At 40.0% G+C, this 13,272-nt stretch overlaps 1 protein-coding gene across 1 annotated transcript in view; it reads right to left on the reverse strand.

Annotated features, from left to right (window-relative positions):
- NWD1 (NACHT and WD repeat domain containing 1) overlaps positions 1–13,272 on the reverse strand; it is a 49,820-nt gene that overhangs the window by 36,165 nt on the left and 383 nt on the right. The window contains exons 2-8 of the mRNA XM_070737626.1: positions 11,821–11,937; positions 9,703–9,997; positions 6,985–8,227; positions 4,778–4,981; positions 4,530–4,692; positions 2,282–2,399; positions 502–666 (exon numbers count right to left, since the gene is read on the reverse strand). Coding sequence (XP_070593727.1) covers positions 502–666; positions 2,282–2,399; positions 4,530–4,692; positions 4,778–4,981; positions 6,985–8,227; positions 9,703–9,997; positions 11,821–11,937 — 2,305 coding nt within the window. The remainder of the gene's footprint in view (positions 1–501; positions 667–2,281; positions 2,400–4,529; positions 4,693–4,777; positions 4,982–6,984; positions 8,228–9,702; positions 9,998–11,820; positions 11,938–13,272) is intronic.

Below are 13,272 nucleotides of genomic sequence, written 5' to 3' on the forward strand. Positions count from 1 at the left end.
AACTCGGTTACTGAAGTCATAGTTTTTACAGTCAAGTTTGGAGTGGTTAATATTAAGTTTAAATCTGTTGTGTGCTCTTGTGTTGTGGTTGAAGCTGAAGTAGTCGCCGACAGGCAGGACGTTGCAGCATATGATCTTGTGTGCAATACTTAGATCATGTTTAAGGCATCTTAGTTCTAGGCTTTCTAGGCCCAGGATTGATAGTCTAGTCTCGTAGGGTATTCTGTTTCGAGTGGAGGAGTGAAGGGCTCTTCTGGTGAAGTATCTTTGGACATTTTCAAGGGTGTTAATGTCTGAGATGCGATATAGGTTCCAAACAGATGAGTTGTATAATTCTACTCTACTCTACTCTACTCTATTCTATTGGCTCATCTAGATAGAACAGTAGGTACAGGTAAATTAGTCAATAGGACAGTGGGACAGGGATGGTAGCTTATGCACGCTGCTTACTTGGTTCTTGGGAGTCATTCCTAAACTACAAGGTTGACCATGATTATTTACCTCCATGGATCTGTGTGCTATCCACAAGAGGCTGCAGAAGCAGGAAAGTCTTTCGCAGGAGATGCAGCTCTGGGCAGTTGATGTGGTCCAGGCACATGTCAAAATCATCAATCAAGCTCTCGATGCCAGTAGAAATCACTCTGCAGATGATCCAGATCATGTTCCCTGATGGGAAAAGAAGACAGAAGGCTACTGGTTCAGAACTGTGAATGGCCTGTGTTTGCATCGCTCACTCGTGATGCTTCTGCGCATGTGCAGATTGTCTGTGATGACATCTAAATGGATGGGCAGAGCCGCCCGCTGCCGCTACAGGTTTGCCCGGATGGGGCGAACTGGTAACAACAACAACACTGACATGCATACAATGAGAACATCAAAGAAGAAACCAGAGCAAGGAAGACGTATAGGAGGAAGTATCAAAAATCAAAGAAACCTTGACCAGCTTGCCAAGGCTCCTGGGATTTTGCAACGGAAAGAGGAAGAAAAGTAAAGTGGAAAAATAATCCACCTTGATGCAAATATTTATTTCAGATTCTGAAGAAACTTCCAACTAGTGGTCTTCCAAGTTGTACAGCAATATGGTTGGTCGTGGTTCAGTGTACGCATTGTACACAGTGTGTATACTGTACATTGCACTGTTTGACTTACTTGTGACTTGTTTAATAATTTACAATTGTCTAGGTTGCACACAAAGTGCTAAATCATAACCTGAATAATATGATAGGGGTTTAGTTATTTCTTTTAATATTAGATTTGTGCCACTATAATATTGTTTTTATTTATTTATTTTATTTTATTTATTGGATTTGTATGCCGCCCCTCTCCGGAGACTCGGGGCGGCTAACAACAGTAATAAAACAATGTACAATAATAATCCAATAAATGCTAAAAATGATTAAAAAACCCATTAATATAAAAAACCAAACATACATACAGACATACCACAAATGAAATTGTAAAGGCCCAGGTGGAAAGAGCATCTCAATTACCCCATGCCTGGCGGCAGAGGTGGGTTTTAAGGAGCTTACGAAAGGCAAGGAGGGTGGGGGCAATTCTAATCTCTGGGGGGAGTTAGTTCCAGAGGGCCAGGGCCGCCACAGAGAAGGCTCTTCCCCTGGGTCTCACCAAGCGGCATTGTTTAGTTGATGGGACCCGGAGAAGCCCCACTCTGTGGTACCTAACTGGTCGCTGGGATTCGTGCAGCAGAAGGCGGTCCCCTGAGATAATCTGGTCATTGTTGTGAGCCGCCCTGAGTCTTCGGAGAGGGGTGGCATACAAATCTAATAAATTATTATTATTATTATTATTATTATTATTATTATTATTATTAAGCCAGACAAATTACATTCTACAAATAGCATGTTTGTGAGAAACTAGCCAATTACAGTTTATTCAAGAAGCCATAATTGTGGACTAGTTGTGAATCAGGTTGATGAGTCTCATAAAATTGTTGTCAAACAACATTACGTTTACATGAAAAATGCTCAAACAGGGATGAATTATCTAGACAGGTTGATCCTTTTTACATCTATTTAGCAATTTTCTGAACAAGGAACGCTAAGAAGGAGGCAAAACTAAACCACTTGTGAGACAACTTGCCAAAAGAAAAAAACATTGCAGGGACTTGTTTAGGCTGTCTCCAAGAACCAGACCCAATTTAACATTGTTTACAAGCAATATTTTCTACAGTTCAGCAAGTCTACCAAGGCAATAGGCTTTTGCACAATGTGTAGGACACTTTGCGGAATGTAGATCTGCTTAAATTATCAGGAATTCTTACCCAAAATATCTCTTTGCAGCTCCTCAAACAGACCTGCCTGTAGCAGATGGAAAGGCAGCTCGCTCAATTTCCTCTGGTTTGCAAGGGTGCTGGAGAACCAAAGAGGCTGAGGAACCACCTAGATAAAAGGAATCGACATTTTTTTAAATCACCTGGATAAAAGGAATCAACTTTTACTGGACTCTTCCTTCTTCTTTGGGAAAATCCCAGGACAGTACTGCTGTCTTGGTTCTCCCAACCATCCATCTATCTATCCATCCATCCATCCATCCAAGAGCTGAGGTGGTGCAGCAGGTAGAGTGCAGTACTACAGGCCAGTAAAGCTGACTGTAGATCTGCAGGTCAGCGGTTCAAATCTCATCACCAGCTCAAGGTTGACTCAGCCTTCCATCCTTCCGAGGTGGGTAAAATGAGGACCCAGATTGTGGGGGCAATAGCCTAGCTCTGTTAAAAAGTGCTATTGCTAGCATGCTGTAAGTATCGATAGATAGATAGATAGATAGATAGATAGATAGATAGATAGATAGATAGATAGATAGATAGATAGATAGATAGATAGATGATAGATAGATGATAGATAGATAGATAGATAGATAGATAGATAGATAGATAGATAGATAGATTAGATAGATAGATAGATGATAGATAGATGATAGATAGATAGATGATAGATGATAGATAGATAGATAGATAGATAGATGATAGATAGATAGATAGATAGATGATAGATAGATGATAGATGATAGATAGATAGATAGATAGATGATAGATAGATAGATGATAGATAGATGATAGATGATAGATAGATGATAGATAGATAGATGATAGATAGATAGATAGATAGATGATAGATAGATAGATAGATAGATGATAGATAGATGATAGATGATAGATAGATAGATAGATAGATAGATGATAGATAGATAGATAGATGATAGATAGATGATAGATGATAGATAGATGATAGATAGATAGATGATAGATAGATGATAGATAGATAGATGATAGATGATAGATAGATAGATAGATGATAGATAGATAGATAGATGATAGATAGATAGATAGATAGATAGATGATAGATAGATAGATAGATAGATAGATAGATAGATAGATAGATAGATAGATAGATGATAGATAGATGATAGATGATAGATAGATAGATAGATAGATGATAGATAGATAGATAGATGATAGATAGATGATAGATGATAGATAGATGATAGATAGATAGATGATAGATAGATGATAGATAGATAGATGATAGATGATAGATAGATAGATAGATGATAGATAGATAGATAGATGATAGATAGATAGATAGATGATAGATAGATGATAGATGATAGATAGATAGATAGATAGATAGATGATAGATAGATAGATAGATAGATGATAGATAGATGATAGATGATAGATAGATAGATAGATAGATGATAGATAGATAGATAGATAGATGATAGATAGATGATAGATGATAGATAGATAGATAGATAGATAGATGATAGATAGATAGATAGATGATAGATAGATGATAGATGATAGATAGATGATAGATAGATAGATAGATGATAGATAGATGATAGATAGATAGATGATAGATGATAGATAGATAGATAGATGATAGATAGATAGATAGATGATAGATAGATAGATAGATAGATGATAGATAGATAGATAGATAGATAGATGATAGATAGATAGATAGATGATAGATAGATAGATAGATGATAGATAGATAGATAGATAGATGATAGATGATAGATAGATAGATAGATGATAGATAGATAGATAGATGATAGATGATAGATAGATAGATAGATGATAGATAGATAGATAGATGATAGATAGATAGATAGATAGATAGATGATAGATAGATAGATAGATAGATGATAGATAGATAGATAGATAGATAGATAGATGATAGATAGATAGATAGATAGATAGATGATAGATAGATAGATAGATGATAGATAGATAGATAGATAGATAGATAGATGATAGATAGATGATAGATGATAGATAGATGATAGATAGATAGATGATAGATAGATGATAGATAGATAGATGATAGATGATAGATAGATAGATAGATGATAGATAGATAGATAGATGATAGATAGATAGATAGATAGATGATAGATAGATAGATAGATAGATAGATAGATAGATAGATAGATAGATAGATAGATTATAGATAGATAAATCCATCCATCCATCCTCCTCTGCCCCAGTTTCCAGAAGTTCACCTTCCTATCAAAGCTCACAGGCTTGTTGGAAGACGGCAACTGGATGGGTTTCTTCATGCCCCAGCTCCATGTCCCCCTGAAGTAATCTGCCAGGAGCAGGTGACGCTTGGTCCTTTCCTCTGGCACAGACAGGTAGCGATGCTCCACGACATCAGCCAACTCCCTGCATGGAGGAAGAGAAAGTCAAAACAGGCGCCTGCTTTTCCACCAGCTTGGCAGCCTCATCAAAAATAAGGGTGAGAACTGACCTGTGGGCAAAACCCATCAGCACAAAGCCATCCGCCCACCGGTCCTCCAGCCACTGGGACAGGTCCTGATACAACTGGGCCCATAGCAGGGGTGGAAAGTGGAGGGTCGCCTTGCTTGGAGGAGGATGAAGCCGATAAATCTCAGCGAGCACCTCATTGTCGAGAGACAAGATATCTTTTTGCTCTGCTTCTGAGAGCCCATGTCTGTGGAAAGGGCAGGAGAAACAAATAGGTAGGCCCCTGTTATACCTCTCTTCTCTTGGCAACATGCCAGACTACTAAAAATTATTTACTTTTTAACTTTTTAACTTTTTAACTTTTTAACTTTTTAGCTTTTTAGCTTTTTAGCTTTTTAGCTTTTTAGCTTTTTAGCTTTTTAGCTTTTTAGCTTTTTAGCTTTTTAGCTTTTTAGCTTTTTAGCTTTTTAGCTTTTTTGCTTTTTTGCTTTTTTACTTTTTTACTTTTTTACTTGCTTACTTGCTTACTTACTGTTCTGTCGGGCTCTTTGGTAGAATCCTCCCGAAAATTCACAGGTACAAATTTCAGACACACACACATTTGACAATTCAAAACAATGTTCTTTATACCGAAAATGCAAATAAATGGAGCACTCTTTTTGTATAGCAAAGAGCACTCATCTCCAAACAAACTGGTAATTGGTACAAGTCCCTTATCAGTTCTGAGATACTTAGCTTGCAGCTGTGAGGCAATTCACAGTCCTTCTTCTTTCATAAAGTGAAACACCCTTGGCTCTGCTTTAGTTTCAAAGCGGGGGAAAAGCAACACGCCAAGGTCGAAGTCAGCAAGGCAGGCACGAAACACAACGATCAGATAATCCTCCACAATGGCCAAACCCACATGCTGCTCTTTATAGCAGCCTCACTAATTACCACAGCCCCACCCAACCACAGGTGGCCTCATTTTCTCTCAGTTGTTGCTGCCTATGCATAACCAACAAAGGCTTGCTAATAAATAAAATGTTTTCTCCTTGTCTGATATTGGTAAATACTTTATTGATAGGAATCTAATATAAATAGGACAGACAGAAAGATAGACAGATAGATGATAGAGATTATTGATAGATAGATAGATAGATAGATAGACAGATGATAGATAGACAGATGATAGATAGATAGATAGATAGATAGATAGATAGATAGATAGATAGATAGATAGATAGATAGATAGATAGGCAGGCAGGCAGGCAGGCAGGCAGGCAGGCAGGCAGATATATTTATTTATTATTTAGATTTGTATTTGTATGATATATGATAGATATAGACATAGAAATAGACACATTAAATGTAACTGGAGTGGAACATGTGAATTTTTAATGTTCTCAAGTAAAGAAAACTAAAGAAAAATTAGATGAACAATTGATCTCAGTTGCCTGGGGAAATTTTTTGGATAATTTCTTAATTCTAGAACTCCATAGAAAGGACTGTAGAGAGGAATGTCCTGAATAGCTGACCAGAGTCACTTTGGGTAGTGAGATGGGTGGCATAAAACATAAACAAACAAACAAACAAATACAACCTCTTCTTGGGATTTAATGGAAGCATGAAACACAAAGAAAGGTTGGAAACTAACAGCAAGAAATTTGGTGGTAAATAGGACATGCTGTATATGTACTGAACCTGGCCATTTTATCATTAAACAAAAACCTAAATGTCTCTTTATTCCACATTACAGCTTTATTTTATTTATTTATTTATTTTATTTGTTTGTTTGTTTGTTTGTTTATTGGATTTGTATGCCGCCCCTCTCCATAGACTCGGGGCGGCTAACGACAATGATAAAAACAGCATGTAACAATCCAATTAATAAAACAGCTAAAAACCCTTATTACATACACACAAACATACCATACATAACTTGTAATGGCCTAGGGGGAAGGAATATCTTAACTCCCCCATGCCTGGCGGCATAAGTGAGTCTTGAGTAGTTTACGAAAGACAGGGAGGGTGGGGGAAGTTCTTATCTCCAGGGGAAGTTGGTTCCAGAGGGCTGGGGCCGCCACAGAGAAGGCTCTTCCCCTGGGGCCCGCCAAACGACATTGTTTAGTCGACGGGACCCAAACTTTAATCTGGAATTCTGTTCTCCCTCCCCAGAACTTGGACAATTTCATCAAGCTACCACCCCTTTGTTGTCAATTGTATCTTTCTATTTTAACTTCTGCCAGTGGCGACACAAACATTTGTACTCACCGGGCACAGGCAAGATATCCAAGCGCATGTGCCGCTAAGACAGGGCCATGCACTGCCTCCAGGTGGTCACACAAGCGATGGGCAAACTCCGAGACTGTCGAGGATATGGCTGGCGCTGCAAGTAGAACGTATGAAGTCCAGCACTGGGCTTGTCTTATGGCCAGGGCCACTGGCAGAGCATAGCCACCCTGGGCAAAAGTTTGCAGGACCAACTCCTGCTGGGTGGGCCTCAGCGTACGCCCTGCGGATGCCAAGGTTTTGGAGAGAATCACCCCAACTTGTTCTTGAGAAAGAGGCTCCATCTCGAAACAATCCTCCGGAGACACAGTCACCTCCTGCAGAACTTTGCTTTCCTTCCGCAATGCAGTAAGAATCATGTGCATCTTTGGAGGACAGACTTTTGGCAACCAGAGAGCGTTTCTAGGCCTGTTTAACTGCTCCACCGAATCGAGGAGTAGAACGAGGGACCGCGTGCCCTGGTGAGCAGCTGAAGAAAGCAGGCGGTGGAAGAGCAGGGCTGGATTGCCAACAGGAGCGGTGTAAGGGAAGCCCAAGGCTAAGCAAACTTGTTGGCCGAGGCTGTGGAGAAAGTCGGTCCATGTGGAACTATCCTGTGACGTTCCCAGCAAACGAAGGATCACCACCGTTTCCGGGCCCAGGGTGGCTCGTATGGCTTCGCCCAAATGGCATAAGAGGGCTGTTTTGCCACATCCTGTGGGTCCGTAGATGACAAGTGGGGAATGGGCTCGGTGGTGGTTCTGTTTAATGCGCTGGCAAATGCGGTCCAGCAAATTCGGCTGCCAGCAGAAAGCCTGGCTGTGTTTTTGACCGAGGGCCATGTGATGAGTGAGCTCGTGAATCAGCTTCCCAGGTGACTCCCCAAGATTTTGTTCTTGGGATCTCAGGCTCCTGAGCACCTGATGGTTGGTGGCGGCGATAAATTGGTCACAGAAATCCTTCAAATGCTTGGGCCACGGCTTCTGCCGGAAAGACCTGGGTTCTGCCTCACGTGGAATCCTGTGAACCTTAATCAGCTCAGGATACCTGCTTACGATGGTTGCCTTCAGACCTGCTAACTGTTGTGGCTCTTCAGGGTGCAGCTCAACTCCAACTTCATCACTGCCCAGTGGCGAATCCACTCTATCTGATGTGGGCATGTCCACTTCTGTGAAGAATACCATGGTACTTTGGCCATCACATTCACTTGATCTGAAGAGGCCGACCTCAATTTCCTGGTGTATGTCTATAAAAGATTGAGAAGATATGAATCAGAAAGCCAAAGCAACTACCGTAGAATTAAGGACAAGATAGAAACATAGAAACATAGAAGATTGACGGCAGAAAAAGACCTCATGGTCCATCTACTCTGCCATTATACCATTTCTTGTATTTTTTCTTAGGATGGATATATGTTTATCCCAGGCACGTTTAAATTCAGTTACTGTGGATTTACCAACCACGTCTGCTGGAAGTTTGTTCCAAGCATCTACTACTCTGGTGAGATTTGCAGTGGTTGCAGTATTGGGTTCCTACCTGGAATGGGGTGGGGATGAGGGCATTCTGGTAGGGAAAATGGCAATGTGCGTGCAGGTCCAGGTGAACAGCAGGCGCGCATGTGCTCCAGAGCGAGTTTTAGAAACATAGAAGATTGACGGCAGAAAAAGACCTCATGGTCCATCTAGTCTGCCCTTATACTACTTCCTGTATTTTATCTTAGGATGGATATATGTTTATCCCAGGCATGTTTAAATTCAGTTACTGTGGATTTACCAACCACGTCTGCTGGAAGTTTGTTCCAAGGATCTACTACTCTTTCAGTAAAATATTTTCTCACGTTGCTTTTGATCTTTCCCCCAACTAACTTCAGATTGTGCCCCCTTGTTCTTGTGTTCACTTTCCTATTAAAAACACTTCTCTCCTGAACCTTATTTAACCCTTTGACATATTTAAATGTTTCGATCATGTCCCCCCTTTTCCTTCTGTCCTCCAGACTATATAGATTGAGTTCATGAAGTCTTTCCTGATACGTTTTATGCTTAAGACCTTCCACCACTCTTGTAGCCCATCTTTGGACCTGTTTTGTCAATTTTGTCAATATCTTTTTGTAGGTGAGGTCTCCAGAACTGAACACAGTATTCCAAATGTGGTCTCACCAGCGCTCTATATAGTGGGATCACAATCTCCCTCTTCCTGCTTGTTATACCTCTAGCTATGCAACCAAGCATCCTACTTGCTCTTCCTACCGCCCGACCACACTGCTCACCCATTTTGAGACTGTCAGACATCACTACCCCTAAATCCTTCTCTTCTGAAGTTTTTGCTAACACAGAACTGCCAATACAATACTCAGATTGGGAATTCCTTTTCCCCAAGTGCATTATTTTACATTTGGAAACATTAAACTGCAGTTTCCATTGCTTTGACCATTTATCTAGTAAAGCTAAATCATTTACCATATTACAGACGCCTCCAGGAATATCAACCCTATTGCACACTTGAGAGTCATCGGCAAATAGGCAAACCTTCCCTACCAAACCTTCCCCTATGTCACTCACAAACATATTAAAAAGAATAGGACCCAGAACAGACCCTTGTGGCACACCGCTTGTAACCTGTCTCTGCTCAGAATACTCGACAATGTACAATGTACAAATACAATGGTACCTCAAGGTCCAGCAAGGCATGCTACAGGAAGACCCCCTTATCTGGGAAACCTACCTGACTTGTGGTAATTCTGCAATTGCTCCTGGCTGATGAGCCCATGCTTTTCGGCTTGGCAGGCAGCCCTACGCAGGATCAAGAGCAAGTCTTCCTCCACGCCGTTTGGGTCTTCCTGAGAGGATTTCTGCAGCACATAGACCGGAGGGATGGCGTTCACATCCTTCAGGTACCTTTGGGCCAGAAGCTGCAAGGTCTTGGGCTCTTCCAGAAGTTGTGCTCTAATGGCCTCAAATTCCAGTCCCACAATGGTTAGAGGAGTGGGGCAGCGGCTGTCATCATTTCCAAGCAGCGCCTGTGGCAAATTAGTTTTCTCAGTAATTCTTCTGAAGGTATAAACTGAGATTTAGATCGATGTAGACCTTTTCTGTAGTCCCAACAAGAAGCACAACTCTGAGAACTAACTTTATCTTTATTGTAAGATTACATTAATAACATTTGCTAATTAGTTTAATAGTTGAAGTGATGGAAGTATTTTTTTATTAGATAAGAAAATTGTATATATGTATACATTCTTAGACATTGAAGTTGTATTTTTTTTTATTTTTATAGCTAAATATTTTTAGTTGTTAATTAGTTTAAACATGGGAGAGATGGAGTTATGATTGTTTAAATGAAAATAGAAAGTTAAGATACTCCATTGAGTGTTTATTAGGTTAGATAAGAAAATGTTATACATTATATTGTTAGGTATTGCTGTTGTGTTTTCATTCATTTGTTTGTTTTACTTTAAACGACCCATCTGTTAAACTACTGAAGTTTGCAAACCATACAACAGTGATCAGACTCATTCGAGACAATGATGAATCCACATACAGATGGGAAGTTGAACAACTATCCTTATGGTGTGACCAGAACAATCTAGAACTGAACACACTCAAAACCGTAGAAATGGTGGTAGACTTTAGGAGAAACCCTTCCACCTCTCACAATACTAGGCAACACAGTATCAGCAGTAGAGACCTTCTAATGTCTAGGTTCTATCATATCCCAAAACCTAAAATGGTCACCTAACATCAAAAACATCAAAAAGCACAAGAAAGAATGTTCTTTCTGTGCCAACTCAGGAAGCTCAAACTGTCCAAGAAGCTGCTGATACAGTTCTACAGAGGAATCATTGAGTCTGTCATCTGCACCTCTATAACTGTCTGATTTGGTGCTGCAACCCAACAGGACTGACACAGACTTCAGAGGATAATCAGAACTGCAGAAAAAACAATTGCTGCCAACCTGCCTTCCATTGAGGACCTGTATACTGCATGAGTCAAAAAGAGGGCGGGGAAAATATTTACTGACCCCTCGCATCCTGGACACAAACTGTTTCAACTCCTACCCTCAAAACGTCACTACAGAGCACTGCACACCAAGACAACTAGACACAAGAACAGTTTGTTCCTGAACGTTGTCACTCTATTAAACAAATAATTCCCTCAACACTGACATACCTTTTACTAAATCTGCACTTCTATTTCTGCTAGTTTTTCTAATCATTCCTATCATCCTTTTCCTCCCACTTAGGAGTGTATGAATGTAATTTCTTGCTTGTATCCTAAGATTTTTATTAATATTGATTGTTTCTTCATTGCTTATTTGACCCCTATGATAATCATTAAGTGTTGTACCACATGATTCTTGACAAATGTATCTTTTTCTTTTATGTACGCTGAGACCATATGCACCAAGACAAATTCCTTGTGTGTCCAATCACACCTGGCCAATAAAATTCTTATACTCCCCAAAGAAAACATTTGGCAAACCTGACAGCATTCCATCCCCCTCTGTTCTTTTAATACCACTTCAAGACCCCATATGGCAGGCATTTTATAAGTGAGTCCATAACATATTGCAAATATAGCTATTGCTAAAAAATTGGGTTAATTGTATTCCAGTAAATATGAAGGACTAACAGTGAGACAGGTAAATCAAGGACTACCTTGACCGTTATCCTCCATATCTACAACATAAGAGTTGTAGTCCAAGTCCTCAGAAAGGGACGGCATACAAATCTAATAAATTCTTATTATTATAAGAAGTAAAATAGCAGCAGTGTTATCTCTGATCATTCTGCAGCCCAGCAACTTCTCTAGGCAAAAGGAATAAACTAAAGGTAGTACTTACAATGTAGCTGGAACTCACTGAAAGTTTCTGGCAGCGTTTGATTTCTTCTAAAAAGAGTTGGGTGGACATATGACGGGTCCCCATGTGATCAACGGTGCCCCATCTTAGATCAATAACCTAGAGTAGATTTCAGGATGGAAAATAGGAACCAGCTGGCAGATATAATCTGGAAACATTTATCCCCATTTTCATTAAATTAGATACAGTATATGACTACTACACAGCTAAAGGATCAGGTGATCGCCAGAGATTGGCTTCCAAGATTACAAACATTTCTTTGAAGAACCGTGATGGCGCAGTGGTTAGAGTGCAGTACTGCAGGCTATTTCAGCTGTCTGCCGGCTGCCTGCAATTTGGCAGTTCAAATCTAACCAGGCTCAAGATTGACTCATTCTTCCATCCTTCCGAAGTTGGTAAAATGGGGACCCAGACTGTTGGAGGCAATAGGCAACTCTGTAAACTGCTTAGAGAGGATTGTAAAGCACTGTAAAGCGGTATATAAGTCTAAGTGCTATTGCTATTCTTCCAATTTTCTGTTCACAGAAGGAAGCTGCACTGTGATTTGTCAATTAGAGCTCTTTGTATGTATAAATCTGTTAGATCATGTAAGAAGAAGAAGGATATATAAATGAAATTAACCACAATATTTCCAAGCACTGTTCAGATGAATTATACTGTTTTGACTGTTTTCACTATTGCATTGTAATCATAAACATATATAAGTGGATCGGCATAAATAAAGAATGGATTTACCCTGACCCAACAGAATTTTTGGGAACTCACAGGGCAATAGGAGCTATCTTTACTGTCGTAGTAAGATTGCACTATCTCTGAACATGAGAGAGTCATCTCTTTTACTATCGTCATAGTTATTATTTACCAAAAGTACATTTTCATAAGTGCACTAATAAAAATCCCAATTCTGGAGAATCCCAACCATAGCAAACAACTCTCTGAGTTGAAGCCTGGTATTTTGGACTTCCAACTTTCACTGTAATCTTGGTATTTGCTGACCTTGTTGTCCCCCTTGCAGAGTTTCATTGCCAAACTTAGTAACACCAAAGCTTTGTTCCAAGGGTTGGCTGGCTATTCAGCTTAAATGATACTGTAGCGAAACATTTAGAAACAGTGAGAACTTGCCTCCAAAAGTTGTGAATGCTTCAACACTAGAAGTTTTTAAGAAGATGTTGGATAACCATTTGTCTGAAATGGTGTAGAGCAGTGGTTCTCAACCTTTCTAATGCCGCGACCCCTTAATACAGTTGCTCATTTTGGCGTGACCCCCAGCCATAAGTCGAGCGCCAATTCTCCCAACAGAGCTTTAAGCTAATTGGCAGGAAGGTCAGAGGGACCCTCCCACTGTAAACACCTGATTGGTCGGATTGTAAAAATGTGTTCCAAGGTGCCAGAATAGAAGCTTTAGTTGCTAACACCATGGGAAATTTTATCTTT

This window comes from Erythrolamprus reginae, chromosome 1, assembly GCF_031021105.1.
Source record: "Erythrolamprus reginae isolate rEryReg1 chromosome 1, rEryReg1.hap1, whole genome shotgun sequence".
Taxonomy (NCBI): Eukaryota; Metazoa; Chordata; class Lepidosauria; order Squamata; family Dipsadidae; genus Erythrolamprus; species Erythrolamprus reginae.